The sequence below is a fragment of the Schistocerca americana genome, chromosome X (genome assembly GCF_021461395.2).
Source record: "Schistocerca americana isolate TAMUIC-IGC-003095 chromosome X, iqSchAmer2.1, whole genome shotgun sequence".
NCBI lineage: Eukaryota > Metazoa > Arthropoda > Insecta > Orthoptera > Acrididae > Schistocerca > Schistocerca americana.
Window position 1 is genome coordinate 870,346,146 of NC_060130.1, and position 18,547 is coordinate 870,364,692.

The 18,547-nt window shown below is 43.9% G+C and overlaps 1 protein-coding gene across 1 annotated transcript in view; it reads right to left on the reverse strand.

Moving 5' to 3' along the window:
• Positions 1-18,547, reverse strand: part of LOC124556362 (vitellogenin-like) — a 331,070-nt gene that overhangs the window by 74,935 nt on the left and 237,588 nt on the right. Inside the window, exon 17 of the mRNA XM_047130328.1 lies at positions 9,229-9,315. Within this exon, the coding sequence (XP_046986284.1) occupies positions 9,229-9,315 (87 nt within the window). The remainder of the gene's footprint in view (positions 1-9,228; positions 9,316-18,547) is intronic.

The window sequence follows — 18,547 nt, forward strand, 5'->3', positions numbered from 1 at the left end:
TATATGGGGCAGAATCAGTTATTAGGCCGGCCGAAGTGGCCGCGCGGTTCTGGCGCTGCCGTCTGGAACCGCGAGACCGCTACGGTCGCAGGTTCGAATCCTGCCTCGGGCATGGATGTGTGTGATGTCCTTAGGTTAGTTAGGTTTAACTAGTTCTAAGTTCTAGGGGACTAATGACCTCAGCAGTTGAGTCCCATAGTGCTCAGAGCCATTTGAACCAATCAGTTATTAAATACTTCACGCTCTCACAGTCAATTTCAAAAATATGCAAATCATGCAGGATTGCTTGAACACACGTTCCGCTGTTCGCCCCTCTAAAAATGCACATTCTAACAAAAGTATTTCCTGTTTAGATAGTGGATCTTGAGTTTTGATGAAGACTGCGAACACATAACGAGCTGTAGAGTCTGTAGTTTCGTCACGGATTAGAGTCAAGTCTGATTTCCCTTCTAAAGACTGTTTTACACTTGCTGCTATTTCGTTTACACAACGTGTTTCCTTAGCTGGTTGGGTGTGGGAAGGTTTCCAGATTCTACAAAATTGAAAAAAGAAAACTATCTGAAATGGTCTTAGAAATACTAGTTTTACTGTCAGTGAGGTTTTATTGATAGAACATAAATGGTACATACACTTGAAGCATTTCCAGAGCCGGCTGGTGTGGCCGAGCGGTTCTAGGCGCTTCAGTGTGGAACCGCGCGACCGCTACGGTCGCAGGTTCGAATCCTGCCTCGGGCATGGATATGTGTGATGTCATTAGGTTAGTTAGGGTTGAGTAATTCTAAGTTCTGGGGGACTGATGACCTCAGCTGTTAAGTCCCATAGTGCTCAGAGCCATTTGAACCATTTCCAGACAGCAGGGTCGTCTACTTTCTCCAGCGGGATGTTGCCTTTGAGTAGTATCGCAATTGTTTCGTGAATAAATTCTGTCTTTGATCGTCAGATATTTTTGCTTAACTAACGAGAACTGTTTCCAGCCGTTTCACTGTTGAAGTGCTTCATTTATGTTGTAAATGTTCCTTGTTTTTAAAGCAACATTTTGAGAAGGTATATTTTATCTACATTCGATACAGACATCACAAAATTTACATATTAAAATATTGCTTTTCGAAATGTGTAAACCATCACTCACAAATTTTTAGCTTTGTTGTGCACCGTAATACATATAGAACGACCTACCTTCGTTACTGCTCGCGAATTATAACTTGGCATTTGGTGATCGGAGTTGCAGGGAGCGGGTAGGTGGTGGTAAGTTCTTATGGGACCAAACTGCTGATATCATCGGTCCCTAGGCATACACACTACTTAATCTAACTTAAACTAACTTAGGCTAAGGACAACACACACACCCATCCCCGAGGGAGGACTCGAACTTCCGACCGGGGGAGCCGAGCGAACCGTGGCAAGGCGGCCAAGACCTTCTCGGTTACGCCGCGCGGCGGAACGGGTAGAGCGGATAGGGTATGCTGCGGAGAACGTGCGATACTGGAGGAAATAAACTACTCCTCCTCCATGTACTGTTAGTATGCAGTGCCGCCAACAGAAACTTGTGCTTTGAGCTTCCACGAGCTCCTGACAATCGGTTTCCTTTTCTGAGTCGAAGGTAACCATACAATGCGGCACCAACCTCATCATCACTCATTTTCGAAAAAAAAGCCACAATGAAAATAACACAGCAAAACACAAACAGTGACATTACAGCTCAGCAACGAAGTAGGCGACAATGTAGTTAAAAATGGCTAATGGTACTCTGCGCAGCTGGCAACGAACTTCTACAAATCACTACGGCACGAAGTCTCCCAACTGTTGCTGAATGCTACCGATCATAACTACTGAATCCGCATGCCAAATTTCTCGTAGTTCCCATACATTACTGACTGCGATCCCTTTACTTATTTTACCTGCACCAGGAACCCGAAATACACCATCTCTTTGTGTTGTCAACTGTGCGGCTAGTACACGTCATTATGGATTTGCAAGAATATTAGCACTGTAGCCTAAGGAGACAGGCTGAGGTGGGATTCCCAGCTACCCCGAGAGCAACATTCCAAACATTTCGTTTCGCAAGAAACCTGGAGTCAAAGTCGGCAATATTTGTGCCGAATTACTTAGAAAACTACTGGTGCTCTGTAACAATTTCACTCTTTGGCGTGATGCCCTTAAGACATTTTCCGAAATATTGACGATAACAAGTATTTATGTCCTTTTAAGAAATCTTCGTTCTCTCTTCCCTTTCTCTTCATACATACAAACTTGGAACAAAATTTCAAGCTCCTTATTCTCCACAAATTAAGCTGAAATATCGCATTTATCGCGAAATAAGTAAATTTCGCTTCAAAACGACCTTATCGCTTTAATTCGCATAAACAAGGTCATTATTTTCGTAACCAGAAACATATCGTTCTTAAAGACCTCGCAAAGGGAAGAAATATAACGTTCTTTTCGCGAAACACTACTGAGAAATTTTAGTAGATGTAGATTTAGAAATGGAAGGAGGATGGCCGCGCGAGATTAGCCGAGCGGCGCCGGCACGGTATCTCAGCGTGTTCGGTCAGAGGGTTAGCTGCCCTCTGTAATAAAACAACTGAGTTAACGGCTAGACACTGAACTTGAACGGATGTCCTGGGACATCCGCACCAAACAAATTCAACGAACAAAATGAGAACAATAAAAAAAAGCGGTCTAAGGCGCTGAAGTCATCGACTGTGCGGCTGGTCCCCGACGGAGGTTCGAGTCCTCCCTCGGGCATGGCTGTGTGTGTTTGTCCTTAGGATAATTTAGGTTAAGTAGTGTGTAAGCTTAGGGACTGATGACCTTAGCAGTTAAGTCCCATATGATTTCACACACATTTGAACATTTTTTTGAAGGAGGATGAGTCACAAACAAGACAAAACTGGCTTTCATTTCTGTCACCAGGAAGCTTCTAGTGTTCGAGGTGTTCTTTCTTTGAAATACATAAGCCTTTGTTTATAACACTTACCAATGAATTCCACAGTGTATCAAGGATCGACATTTGGAACCACTGTCTGCTACCAAGATCCCTTATTGTACAATTATCTCAAAGGCAAACGACATAATGGTTCAACGTCCCGAAAACAACGAGTTCATTATAGAGGGAACGTATGCTCTGAATAGCAATCTATTAAACAGGAGACCCAGCTTCGATTTCTGGCCTTGGGACAAATTTTCACTCGCCGCTTCAGTCTATATACATACGAGATCGCTCCAAAAGAAATGCACACTATTTATGTAAAAATACAGTTTTGATTCTGCGTGTGTGAAAGTTTTACAGTGTGTAGATACATCCTTCCCGCTTGTTTTAAAACTTAGTTCAACCTGTTCCCGTGAGTGGCGCCGTCACAGCATGTTTTCAAGATGGCTACTACACTCGACATTGGTCAGAAGCAACGTGCTGTCATAGAATTCCTGTGCTGTGAAAACGAGACAGTGGGAAACATCCACAACAGGTTGAAAAAGGTGTACGGAGATGCTGCTGTCGATCGCAGTACAGTTAGTCGGTGGGCAAGCAGGTTACGTGATGAAATCGGGCACGGCAATATTGAGGCTTGACCTCGCAGCGGCAGGCCTCTTACTGCGCACACCCCAGACAATGTGCAGAGAGTTAACGAACTGGTGACTGCTGACAGACGCATCACAGTGAACGAATTGTCGCTACGTTGGGATAGTGATGGAAGTGTTTGCAGAATAATGAAAGTGTTGACGTTAAAAAAGGTTTGTGCCAGGTGGGTTCCCAGGATGTAGACAGTAGCTCACAAAGATACAAGAAAAACGGTATGCAGCGAACTTCTGGAACAGTATGAGAATGGTGGAGATGAATTTCTTGGAATAATTGTGACAGGTGATGACACATGGGTCCACCATTTTTCGCCAGAGACGAAGAGGCAATCAATGGAGTGGCATCATGCAAATTCACACAAGAAAAAAAAATTCAAAACCACACCTTCTGCTGGAAAAGTTATGGCTACGGTGTTTTTCGATTCTGAAGGACTCTTGCTTGTGGACATCATGGAGCCACCATAAATTCTGATGCATATGTGACGACTATGCCGAAACTTCAAGCTCGACTGAGTCGTGTTCGACCACATCGGCAAAAGCAGGATGTTTTGCTGTTGCACGACAATGCACGGCCACATGTCAGTCAAAAACCATGGAAGCGATCACAAAACTAGGATGGACAACACTGAAACACCCAACTTACAGTCCTGACCTGGCTTCATGTGACTATCATCTCTTTGGGAAACTGAAAGACTCTCTTCGTGGAACAAGGATTGAAGATGATGATTCCCCTGTGCACGCTTCCAAACAGTGGCTCCAACAGGTTGGTCCAGAATTTTACCGTGCGGGTATTCAGGCGCTGGTTCCAAGATGGCGTAAGGCAGTTGAGAGGGATGGAAATTATGTGGAGAAATGAAAATATTGTTCCTAAAACATGTGTCTACATACTGCAAAACTTTCAGACATGTAGAATAAAAGATGGATTTAAAAAAAAAATAATGTGCATTTCTTTTGGAGTGGCCCTCGTATAATCATATCTGTATGAGACCATTTATATTATTATCTAGTTACAATTTTTACTGATATTTCTTAATGGTTTTGTAATTGTATTTCGTAAATGGTAAATGAAATTAAGTAGCCGTGTTCTGGAGGAGAACATTTGTGCAAATAAAACGATTGTAATTAGAACATTGCGGTCAGTTGCGCACATACACTACTTACTTATTAAATTAATTGTAAACGACGCGTCCGCAGCTCGAGGTCGTGCGGTAGCGTTCTCGCTTCCCGCGCCCGGGTTCCCGGGTTCGATTCCCGGCGGGGTCAGGGATTTTCTCTGCCCCGTGATGACTGGGTGTTGTGTGATGTCCTTAGGTTAGTTAGGTTGAAGTAGTTCTAAGTTCTAGGGGACTGATGACCATAGCTGTTAAGTCCCATAGTACTCAGAGCCATTTGAACCATTTTTCTTTTGCAAACGACGCACTCAAGTTCCATCCACCAAAAATGTAAATGTCGTACGGCGTCATTGGCTAGGATATGTCGAGGGGTGGTTTCAGCTACCAGCGGGAAAGGATATTCTTCCTCCACACTCGTTGGCCCTTTTCCTTGCAGATTTGTGAGAACTACACTCCTGGAAATTGAAATAAGAACACCGTGAATTCATTGTCCCAGGAAGGGGAAACTTTATTGACACATTCCTGGGGTCAGATACATCACATGATCACACTGACAGAACCACAGGCACATAGACACAGGCAACAGAGCATGCACAATGTCGGCACTAGTACAGTGTATATCCACCTTTCGCAGCAATGCAGGCTGCTATTCTCCCATGGACACGATCGTAGAGATGCTGGATGTAGTCCTGTGGAACGGCTTGCCATGCCATTCCCACCTGGCGCCTCAGTTGGACCAGCGTTCGTGCTGGACGTGCAGACCGCGTGAGACGACGCTTCATCCAGTCCAAAACATGCTGAATGGGGGACAGATCCGGAGATCTTGCTGGCCAGGGTAGTTGACTTACACCTTCTAGAGCACGTTGGGTGGCACGGGATACATGCGGACGTGCATTGTCCTGTTGGAACAGCAAGTTCCCTTGCCGGTCTAGGAATGGTAGAACGATGGGTTCGATGACGGTTTGGATGTACCGTGCACTATTCAGTGTCCCCTCGACGATCACCAGTGGTGTACGGCCAGTGTAGGAGATCGCTCCCCACACCATGATGCCGGGTGTTGGCCCTGTGTGCCTCGGTCGTATGCTGTCCTGATTGTGGCGCTCACCTGCACGGCGCCAAACAAGCATACGACCATCATTGGCACCAAGGCAGAAGCGACTCTCATCGCTGTCGCGACACCACTGGAGGCGGGCTGCACGATGTTGGGGCGTGAGCGGAAGACGGCCTAACGGTGTGCGGGACCGTAGCCCAGCTTCATGGAGACGGTTGCGAATGGTCCTCGCCGATACCCCAGGAGCAACAGTGTCCCTAATTTGCTGGGAAGTGGCGCTGCGATCCCCTACGGCACTGCGTAGGATCCTACGGTCTTGGCGTGCATCCGTGCGTCGCTGCGGTCCGGTCCCAGGTCGACGGGCACGTGCACCTTCCGCCGACCACTGGCGACAACATCGATGTACTGTGGAGGCCTCACGCCCCACGTGTTGAGCAATTCGGCGGTACGTCCACCCGGCCTCCCGCATGCCCACTATACGCCCTCGCTCAAAGTCCGTCAACTGCACATACGGTTCACGTCCACGGTGTCGCGGCATGCTACCAGTGTTAAAGACTGCGATGGAGCTCCGTATGCCACGGCAAACTGGCTGACACTGACGGCGGCGGTGCACAAATGCTGCGCAGCTAGCGCCATTCGACGGCCAACACCGCGGTTCCTGGTGTGTCCGCTGTGCCGTGCGTGTGATCATTGCTTGTACAGCCCTCTCGCAGTGTCCGGAGCAAGTATGGTGGGTCTGACACACCGGTGTCAATGTGTTCTTTTTTCCATTTCCAGGAGTGTATGTCGTATGAGTATTAGCAGCGTTCAGGTGAGTGTAATGGATGCGTGTATAATATAGCGTTATGTTTGTGTTATATGGCGATGATGAGAGAAGGGAGATGATAAAACGCGGTGCCGGCACACCGCCTACTCCTCTGGAATAGCACCAACGGGACTACGAGCTTAGCGACCCTATCCTGCGGACAGATCGCCATCAATAGCGTCACATGCCCTCTCTTCATGAGACACCTTGAATAAGCTTCGGATTTAATCGAGGACATTGTCCCAAAGACTGCTGATCAGTAACTTTACACCAATACCTCTCCTGCTCTTGTATGCTAAACACTGCGAATGAAAATTTCATCGACAGCTTGGATTTCAACTGGCTTGCCTCCGCGTCGAGCTCCACCGAACAGGCATGCGTTAGTGACCTCGGTTCCGGGGACGGTTAGTTCTAAAGCCATATATTTACTAAGCGTAATTAACGTTAACCCTTTCAGAAACGACTTTTTCTTGAGGAAAGAAAATTCTTGTCTGTCCTCTAATCTTCTCAGGTGAGTTTTTAAATAATTTTAGAAGCAAGATTTACACAAATATAAGCACGCATTTTTAAAATAAACTTCTTACACAACGCTTCATTTTATAGACAAAAATAATTAATATTGAAATAGTCAGTGTTGTTATAAATAGACGGATCATTCAATAATTACCATGCAAAAGACCAGTAAGAACATTAAGTTACTCAATGGAATGTACTTAACCAACTGCTTCCCTGTATTCTGGCAGTTACGAGCTGCTACACGTTGCTACATTCACGTGTTGGTATTTTTAGAGTGATGCCCGACACGTGGAGTCACTTGTGCATGATGAAAAGATTGAACATTCACAAATAAGTAGATGAGGTTTCCTTTGATGAAAGATATATCTGTTGCCACTAAGACACAGAAATAACACACGTCTGCTACATAAAAATTGTTTCAAATTTATTAAGTGATTTTTATAGTGTTTTGAACGCTGATTTCGGGAAAAACACTGAAAAAATTCCATCACGTACAGTTATTTCACAAACTGCTTGTCTAGTTTTAGCTTCTTTCGATATTTCAGCACTCTAGTGAGTTTGAATTTTGGTTTTGTAGGATCTCCATAAACTGTTATTTAGCCGTTTTTATACTAGATATGCGTAAAATAAAGAGTAATTAGTAGAAACCAGCAGTATTTTCATCTCAATGCCTGTCTGTTGGGCTGCCCCTTCCCCCGCCATCACCAAGCAGTGAGCTTCTGCTATTGTCCTTCAGTTCAGTACCTCTTCACTCTGTGTTGTTCACGTGTTGTTGTTACTAGCGCTTTAAAGTAATGACTGTTTTCTTGTGTTGTGAAGTTGTTTTATGGACAATGGCTACCAGAGGATGTATAAACCTTGAGCTGGTTTTAAGGAAACTCTGCTGTTCAGACCACAAATGGACACTATGTGGTGATTTAAAAGTGATTTCAATGCTGCTTGGTCAACAAAGTAGCTATACAAAGTTCCCTTTTTTTCTTTGTGAATGGGACAGTAGGGACAGAAAGCAACACTACATAAAAAAAGGCTTGGCCCTTGAGAAAAACCTTACAGGTAGGGGTTAAAAATATTGAGAGGAAAAGCCTTGTGGATCCCAAGAAGTTGTTACTTCCACCATTTCACATTAAGTTGGGGCTGATGAAACAATTTGTTAAGGCATTGCCAAAAGAAGGGGAGTGTTTCAGATATCTTTGTGGACAGTTTCCTGGTTTATCCGAGGCAAAGCTAAAGGAAGGAATCTTTGTCGGACAAGACATTAGAAAACTAATGACAGATCCCAACCTTGTGGACAAGATGGAAACAAAAGAAAAGGCAGCATGGACATCTTTTAAATTAGTTTTTACCGGTTTCCTAGAAAACAAAAGAGATCCAAAGTGCAAGACAATCGTCGCAGACATGCTCGACAACTTTAAGAAGCTGGGCTGTAACATGAACATCAAAGTTCATTTTCCCCACTCACATCTTGACTACTTACCTGCAAACCTTGGTGATGTAAGTAAAGACCAGGGCGTAAGATTGAACCAAGACATCAAAGAAATGGAAAGAAGATATCAAGGAAGATGGAACGGTAACATGATAGCGGACTACTGCTGAATGATAAAAAGGGATGGTTCTCAACGAGTCCACAGCCGGAAAAGCAATAAAAGAAGCTTCGACAGAAAGCGAAAGTGCTATCATAAGGAGTTATGAGCTTAAAGAGTAATGGAAATGTAGTTTAGAACATGATTTATAAATAAAATAAAATTTTATAACGTTGGAAAAAATGTGATAAATTGCTTAAATTTTGTTATTATACCCAAAAATACTCCCTTTTTGTGAGAAAACCTGACGTGATAGAAATAAATGGATTGCATTTTTGAAATCAGCATTGAAAAGTACGGAAAAGTCAGTTATCAAATTTCAAACTTTCAAAAAATATTTTTTGCAGACCTGTGTAATTAATGCACACAATTGTAGCCAGTGGGTCTGAAAGGGTTAATTAGACTTAAACGTTGGGTTTTATCAAATGTAATCACTACAGTGTTAATTTATTGTTAGCTGTGAAAAAGTGGCGAGGTACTTACCGGCTCGTTGAAGTTGAACGAGAAGTCGTACTTGTTGGCGAGGGCGGCGGAGTGAGCGACGCGGACGCAGGCTGCAGTGGCGCCGGCGCTGGCGGGTGCGCGGGCGGCGGGGGTGGCGGGAGCGGCGGAGGGGCACTCCCCCTCGAGCGCCTCCAGCAGCTGCTGTCTGCGCGGCCCGCCGCGGCTCGCGCTGCCCTGTGAGCACACAGTCGGCATCATCGCTCTGCTCTCACACCCACCACTGGAGACCAGTCCGAGTGTTCCGGCTGGCCGAAGCTTCGTACGTGCATGAAATGTATTCGCAGCTGCGTACACGGACCTGTTTTCCCGCTTTTCGCGAGCGTTCTCCCTCACCACGTTGGCTATTCGTGCACGACTCACAACCTTCCAACGTCGTCTTTCCACGAGTGACAACCTGGACTCGTTCCCACAAAGGGGATGAACATTTTAATTGAAAGTCGCTACCTGGTATCGGCGGATAAATACGATACTGCAGTGCCTGTGTTATTAACAACTTCTATGCAGTGGTCCTTCGGACCTGCTTATACAGGGTGTACATTAAGTCCGGCAACACTTTCAATTATTTATTGCACAACAGCTAAACATTGTACAGATGTCATACATACTGCATTTAGAAGAAAAATTCTGAAAGGTGTTTTTTTTTTTTAACAAACATTCTATCTGCGAACTATGAGTGACCCTGCAGACGTCAATATGGTAATCGAATTCTTGCAATACCCATCCCAGCATGCCATCGTCAATTGTGGCAGTCGCTTCCCGTATTCTCTCCCTGAGCTCTGCTTCATCACGTGGAAGAGGCGGTACATACACCAGATCTTTAATGTGTCCCCACGGAAAAAATTCTGACGGAGTGAGATCTGGTGATCGGGGAGGGCATTTCTTGAAACAGCTGTCCCGTTCTATAGCACGGTCGATCCATCGATGCGGCAACTCCGTGTTCACGTACCCACGAACTTCACGATGAACATGGGGTGGAGCCCCATCCTGCTGAAAGATGAACGGAGATTCCGATTGCATTTAAGGCACCAGCCATTGCTGCAACATGTCCAAGTAGGAATATCCAGTGACAGTGCTCTCGGCGAAGAAGAATGACCCGTACAGTTTTTGGCGTGACAGAGCACAAAAAACATTTACTTTTGGGGAATCACGCTCAAATTCAGTGCATTCGTGTGGGTGCTTTGTACCCCAGATCCGACAATTGTGCCTCTTCACTTTCCCATCATTGTGAAAAGTGGCTTCGTCGCTAAAAATTAAGCGATCAACAATGCCATCTCCATCCTCATTCAATTGTTGCAACTGCCAACAGAACTCAAAACGCTTGTCTTTGTCGTCTGCACTAGCTCCAGTTTGAATGGTTTTATAGACAGCTTCTGTCGAAGAACTTTCCACACTGTCATTGGAGCCATTTAGAGTTCACGGGATCAACGACGCACCGATTTCTCTGGACTCTTTATGAATGTCTCTCGTACGCGCTCCACATCCACTTCAATCACACTGGAATGTCCGCTCCTCTTTGCCGGGTACAAGCAACCCGTCGTAACGAATTTGTTGTGTCAGTGGTAAATGGCCTTCATTTTCGGTGGCTTCTTACCGTACTTGGTTCTAAACATCCGTTGAACAGCTGTAGCACACTTGTTTTTGTCGAACTCCAACACACAGAAAGCTCGCTCCGCACCTGAACTCACCATGTTTGCGACTAGCGCTGACTATCGGCAAATTACCAAACTACGTTGTGGTTGTATATATGAAAAAAAATAAAAAAACTTTCAGGGTTTCTCTTCAAAATGACATACGTACGATATCTGTACAGTGTTTGGTTCTTGTGCAATAAATAATTGAAAGTGTTCCCGGACTTTATGTACACCCTAAATGTCCGAAGCAATATTGTATAGTACTTCTTAACAACAGAGGCACAGTGTATTGTATTTATCTGGCATGTACTGATGTGACTGTTTCGGCACTCTTTACTGTGACATGTGTTTTGATTTTATCCATACTGGATGAGAGGTCGTGGTTGTCATTGTCAAAGTTAAAAAATATATCGGCTCAACCACTTGTTTATAGTGTAAAACACTAAGATTGACGAGTTTCGGAAGTCAAGCTTCCATCATCAGAATAATAAAAAGTAAAAGAACCTGTTAAAACTCGCTAAAATGGAACATGCACCAGGCACAATAAAATTAAAACATCGTGGCTACTTCCCTTGTTGCAGCCGTGTCTTCCAAGGTGCATCTCCACATAGTCGTCAAAATATAAAAAACTCTAAAATGGTGTCGCCTATGGTGTTCAACATCTAACCACATGGCTCTCTCCTCTATCGTCGTAAACCGCCCGTGCGTCTTCGTTGATACCACACACCACGTAGCCAAACGCGACACTGAAACGCGAGTGACCTCACGCGCAAGTAAACAAGGAAGTCACAGACAGAGATGTCTATACAAACAGATAACGTATACATGTTCCAAGGACCTCATGAAATGATGGTATCCTGCCAATTGCTAAAAATGTAGTTACTAAAAGAAACCAGTGAAATGTTTGAAAAAGTTATTTGTATCACCAGTTAGCTGTTCATTCAGTGTGTTCTGATTATCCACGCTATGTATCATAATTTCCAGCTGTTCTAGTAGATCCAGCTTTTTGCCTTTGTCCTGTCTATGTAAAATAACGAGATCCTGATCTACTCCCAACATGGGGTGTCCCGTTTCCCAAATATGCGTGGCTACAGCTGACTTTTCGAAATTATTAAGCCGTAAAGCATCGCTATGTTCTTTGTCACGTACTTTAAAGGACCTACCAGTTTGGCCTACATAGCTCGCCTTGCACGTGTTACACTGAATTTTATAGACCCCAGCTCTCTCATATTTATCGCTTTCCTGCTGTAAATTATTTCTTAGTTTAAACCGCAGCGTATTATTGGTCTGAAAAGCGGTATCAACTTTAAAAGATTCGAAAATGTTCGCCACTTTTTGCGAAATATCACCGAAGTACGGTATTGAGACACTCGTAATATTATTTGCGGTATTCCTCCTTGCATTCGCGCGCTGTTTCTGTCGTATTAATTTATTGACAACGTTTTGGTGATATCCGTTAGCTCTGGCTAGTTGTTTTACGATGTTCAGCTCAGTCATTCTGTCTTCTTCATTCATAGGGACTCTAAAGGCTCTATCTATCAAAGATCTAAAAGCAGAAAATTTCTGGCTATTAGGATGGCAGGACTTATTTTGTATCAACACATCAGTTGTGGTTGGTTTCCTAAATATTTTAAAAACCCCAGGGTTGTTAACGAAACTGATATCGTTTTCAACGATGACGAGCTTACTTAGTAAGGGGCTAAAATTTTATGTACAACCGGCTTTAAATAAAAAAGTAATAAAAGATTTGGTTGTGGCAACAAAAATCGCAGCAGATGTTGCTAAACTAAATACAAATACACTGGCAACAATGAACATAATTAACGGTTTCTATAGCCTCTACAGGGTGTTTCCGTAAGAGCGTCCAAAAATTTAACAGGACATAGAGGATGCTCCACTGAACAATTTGAAATAGGAAACCTGGGGTCGGAGAAGCCAGCTTAAGGAGATAATAGGAATAAAATCACAGTACTGTGTGTTTTTTATTTACATTGGTTAACTGCAAACACTTAACTGTAATCACTTTTTTAACAGAACGCGTCACCCTTCTTTGGAAATCTCTGTCTCCTCTACCAGTACAACCTCGCTAGTGTCTGAGACTGGTGAGCAATACTGTAGACTACATCCACCAAGTGCTTTTAAAACTTATTATTTTATGGATGGATCTCAGATCATTAGGATTCTTCCCACGAGTCTCAGAATAGCATCTCCTGTGACTAGGTTTATGTGGGTTTCCAGTTTAGGTCAATAAGAGCGGCTGTTACTATTTCATAGAAATTATCGTCAAAAGTTGCAATACTGCTAGATACTTATGAGGCGCAATATGTATTTTTTTTTTTTTAAGTCAACTACATATCCCTGCCACTGGCGTCACTCCCCTGCAGGTCTTCTTGCTTTTCGGTAGAGCATTCTGCGAACATTCTCCTGAACTTACTTCGTTATCCATCAGGCCATTAATATATAGTGAACAGAAATGGCCCTGTAACACTCCCTTAAGAAACTCCCAGAAATAATTTCACATGCTATATTGTTAAGAATGATGGGTTGCCTTCTGTTGGCCAGAAAGCCCTGAATCAACAGTTCCAATTTCCTGCAAGCACTTATTATAATCATTTAGCGTCAATCAGCAACTGAATCGAATGCTTTCTCGAAGTCGAGGAATGCGGCATTAACCTCTGGACCTCATGAACGCACAGACCGAGCTGACTTCCACAAGACTGGTGTTTGTTGATGATTGTTGTTTTCTGCGAAGGAGAATTTCGTTCATTAAAAAGACCACAGAATGCGGCCATAAAATGTGTTGTATAGTAAGAATACAACAGGTTGACGTCAGTGATCTAGCCATATACAGTGTGTATCATAATAAATGTCGTAAGCGCATGCAGTTGAAAGTACAGAATACTAGAAGCAAATAAGTCGCAGTAAACATGTGTTCTGAAACGCATACCTTGCTATGGGTATTTCTTCATCTGTACTACTGTGAAACAAATTTTTCTACTGAACAAGGGCTCATAGCTCTAAAGGTATGCGCTTTCAAACTCACGTTTACTGGACATTTTTTCTTGTTTTGGTCCAAACTAACACCATTCAAAATATAGAAAGCAGAGAGCTTCAAGTAGAAGAGATTTGTTTGACAGTATCGAAAATGAAGTAGTGCCATAGCTGTTCAAGTGTGCGTTTTAGAGGCGTGTTCACTGAGACTTTTTTCCTTCTAGTATCGTGTACTTCCATCAGTATACGGTTACGCCCCAGTACAGGGGGCGGTCAAAACGTTGGCGTTTGAGAGCGTTGCTGCAACGCATATGGAACCCAGCGCCACTCCGATGCGGGTATGTAAGCACTGACTTGAAGGCAAGGAGTTAGTGTGACCTTCGAACGGAAACGTTTTGATCGCCCCTTTATAATTATGTGCATCTGTTCGACGATACTTGTCGGAAACTGGAATGATCTGTACCCTTTTATAACCGCTGCAATGGGCTACTACGGCATCGGAGAGTTTGTGTTTTATGTTATATGGGACTACATTTGTGGAACGGCATTGCACATCTAGTCATACGCAGGAATCACAGCAAGACAATGCAACCAAAAAACACACACGCGCGAGCGAGCCCTTAATACTGCCATTTTTGTGTTCCAGGCTGAAACAGAGGATACGGGTTGCCTGGTGGAGGGCATGGAGACAATTTTCAACTGGGACACTGGACTACATGTCCACCTGGCTGATGATACAGACCCTGTGAGCACTGGGAGGTCCTGGTGGCTCGCTAATAAGGGTAAAGGGTCATCCAGACTTCATTACCTAAAGTTATTGGCTCTAAACCGCAGGAATACTCTCCATCAAGTGTACAATGAATGATAACCAAACTGGACAGTGAACTGGTTCTATAATATTCCGCTACCATTTGAATTACACTGAAGGAAATGAAAGCATTACAATAACGCATTGACTGAACGCTACCAAACTTATACTTCAGTATTTGCAGCCCTATCTAATATGTTGATTTAAATATCCACATGCGAAATTATTTGTGCAGAGCAAAGCCATTCCTACAGATGTAAGGTGTGACTGCATTGTGGTTACTAGGTATGCGCAACTTCACTGGAATTTTGAAGTGGAGATCGCAGCACAGTATGCCCAGAGAAACTGCACGTACAGCTTACCGTCATCTTCAGTACTTTGAGAAAGGCAAGATCACTGGCACGAGGGACATGGGAGGATTACACTGACGGACTACATAGATTGTTGGATATAATGCACTGTGGAATCCTGACGTGAGCAGCTATTGTATATGACAACAGGATTGACTTGGTGATTTCTGAACGCTGGCTGAATGCTTTTCCAGTGTATGATAAGAACGGTAAACCTTCTTACAGCACACAGTAGTTCGCATTGTAACATATCGTTTCCTAACCACCCCTGTGTGCTTGTCCTGTTCGTTATTGTAGTCATCTCGGCTAGTTTGTGGCTGCCGAAGGGGGAGGGGGCAGGGGAGGTGTTCTTTTCAGCCTCAAGATTATGGGCAGCTTTTTCCATAATCCTCCTAAATGAGTGGCGGTCGGAGTCGAGTAGATTGACTTTAAGGGCGAGTAAATTCCCCACGACGTCCGTTATTTTCCGAGAAGCGTTGCAGAAAAAGTTACACTGACAGACTTCATTGATTGTTGGATGTAGTGCAGTTACTGTACACCGAGTGGTGGTGAGATGGGTGGGGGCGTACTTTCCAGAAGAACTACACTTCTAGGAGATCGTAGGATTATTCGAATCCTCCCTCAATTAGACGTATGGCATCATCTGAAATCCAGCAGTGATTACAGGCAGCGATCAACCACGAACTGTTGTAAACAGGTTACTGGAAACTGGGTTGAGACCCGTCGTTTGTCGCTGACACCATTCCACAGACAACAGAAACTTGCACGATGTGGAGCCAGAGTCCACTGGAATATTAATGGCATTCTGTGGTGCTCAGCGATGATTCACACCTCTGTCTGTGGCGATCACATGCATGTCAATGTATCCATAGACGACATTGTGGAAGGTCACAGGACGCAGACGCTCTTGAGAGCCACACATCTCAAAGTGTGGAATCATGACGTTAGCAGTTATTGGATATGACAACAGGATTGATTTGGTGATTTCAGAACGCTGGCTGCATGCTTGCCAGTGTATGACAAGAACGGTAAAACTTCTTTCAGCACACAGTAGTTCGCATTGTAACATATCATTTCTTAACCACCCATGTGTACTTGTCCTGTTCGTTATTGTAGTTATCTTGGCTAATTTGTGGCTGCCCCGAAGGGGGGCGGGAGGAGGATGAAGGGGTTCTTTCCTTAATCGTCCTAAATGAGTGGCGGTCTGTGTCGAGTAGATTGATTTTAAGGGCGAGTAAATTCCCCACGACGTCCATTATTTTCCGACAACCGTTGCAGAAAAAGTTCTTTATGTCCTTGCATGAGGTAGAACCTTACAGAAGCGCTGTAACCAAGAACAGAAAATGGCTAGTGTAAATGTCTACATACTGCTTCCGATTCTGATTGGATGAAAGGCCTATGCGTTGAATAATTTCGTGGAGCGGTCTGCACTTCGCCAAACCACTTAGTCAATCGATAGTCGTCCTGTGTGTTGGGGTCACGGACTCTCTGAAGTGGAAGTGCTCATTCGAGAGCGGTACTGATTTCTGTGTTCGGAGACTTAATGATCCACGAAGTATTTCTTCCAGTACGTAAATCTGAGAGGACTGGTAATGCGTCTCTCATGCGTGGGTGTCGAATGCTCATGGTTTTACGGTTTTATGTGGAGCAAAGTTTGACTTTTTAGGGCAGGTGAATTTCTCATTAAGCAGAGTCCTGAGGTTGTGGAGCTAAGAAGATAGTTGGGTATTTGGTGTTGTAGTGAAAGAGTCGGACTTGTAGAGGTTTATATGGAAACCAATAAATGATATTCCTTTCGGTGGAAAGTGGCGCATGAGATTTGTGTTACTATTTGACTATCGATTTTGAGCTGTGCTCCTACTTGGTTGTTGTGGAGAAAATCGGCGGGAGTGATTAGGAGCAAGTTGGAGGCGGTGTATGAAATGTTGACGGTGTACACAGTGGTCGGATCTCTGAATTTTTGTGGTAGTAGTTGGAGTGCTACATGATTTTTAAATTATTGACTGTGAAGTTGTGGGACGCTTAAACCTGTCTCGCAGGTCAAAGCGAGATTGGCGACCATTACTTAGAGGGATTGGATAGTGCAACAGAGCAGAGAATTAATTCGTCCCCCTCAATGAAAGTTACCGATTAAATCTATTGAACAGAACGGCGAGTATTTTTCCTCGCGTGCCGCATGTTGCCAAGTGTGGCTTGGATGCTAGCCGTCACCGCGAGTGTGGTTTCGCGCACGACGCCACGGAATCTCCGACATACAAACAAAAGTAATGTTTCAGAACCACATGTATGGATCCTTGACGGGACTCATTCTGTAAGTAGGCTGTTTAGGTTTTTTCATTGGTAACGCCACCTCTGTATGAAAATCACTGGCTGTGCTGTGGGCAGTCTGTGTCTGCTTTGCATTGTTGTAATACTCGCCATTGTAGTGTTGGGCAGCGGCAGCTGGCTGTGAACAGCGCGTAGCGTTGCGCAGTTGGAGGTGAGCCGCCAGCAGTGGTGAATGTGGGGAGAGAGATGGCGGAGATTTGTAATTTGTCATGAACTGATATATATATTATGACTTGTGATGATATTAAGGTAAATACATTGTTTGTTCTCTATTAATATCTTTCATTTGCTAACTATCCCTATCAGTAGTTAGTGCCTTCCATAGTTTGAATCTTTTATTTAGCTGGCAGTAGTGGCGCTCGCTGTATTGCAGTAGCTTGAGCAGCGAAGATTTTTGTGAGGTAAGTGATTTGTGAGAGGTATAGTTTAATGTTAGTCAGGGCCATTCTTTTGCAGGGATCTTTGATAGTCAGATTGCGTTGCGCTAAAAATATTGTGTGTCAGTTTAAGCACAGTCCTGTATAAATTGTTCAAAGGGGACCTTTCATATGTCGACCCTTAGCCGAGGATACCTCACTGGAATCTTCTGATTTTTCTTGTAGTTTGTGTAATTAGTGTAGATTTTGTTTATTGCTAGCGCGTAATTGTAGAGAGAATCTCCTTTGTAGTTGTAGCCTTTCATTGTTGTACAGTAAAACAGTTGTGGCATGCGTGTAGATTTGCACCAAGTATTTCGCAGCTGCAATTAACTAGATATTATTTTCAGTGTTATGTTAATGTGCTCTCTTATTTTTGATCTTCAAATTGTGTTTTTCTGTGTTATCGTGTGAAATATTGTGACAATAATGGCGTGTGAAAAACGTAACACTCGGCTCCAAAGTAAACTGAGAAATGACAGTGAAGACGAAAGCAGTGTGTTGGCCCCACCATGTAATGAATTAACTAATATTCAAAGTAGTAATTTGGTAACTGTGCATAGGGAAATGGAGCGGGCGGCAAACAATGGCGTGGACAGTGAAACAATTTGTGAAGAGGGACGCATTATCGAACGATCGGTCGGCAACAGCTCGCCTCAGGAATCCGAAATGACAGGAAACAATCTCGCAAATACTGTAGATTCAGGTTTTGGTTCCTCACCGTTTTCTCAAATAAGTCAAGACACATTTTCTGCTTGTCAAAATGTGAATGTTGCCGGTGCAAATTCACTGCCGAAAAGCACTGAGGAACATGTTCCAGACACCAGTGCATTGTTATTACAATTAATACAGCAAATGGGACAAACACAGCAAAAGCTTCAA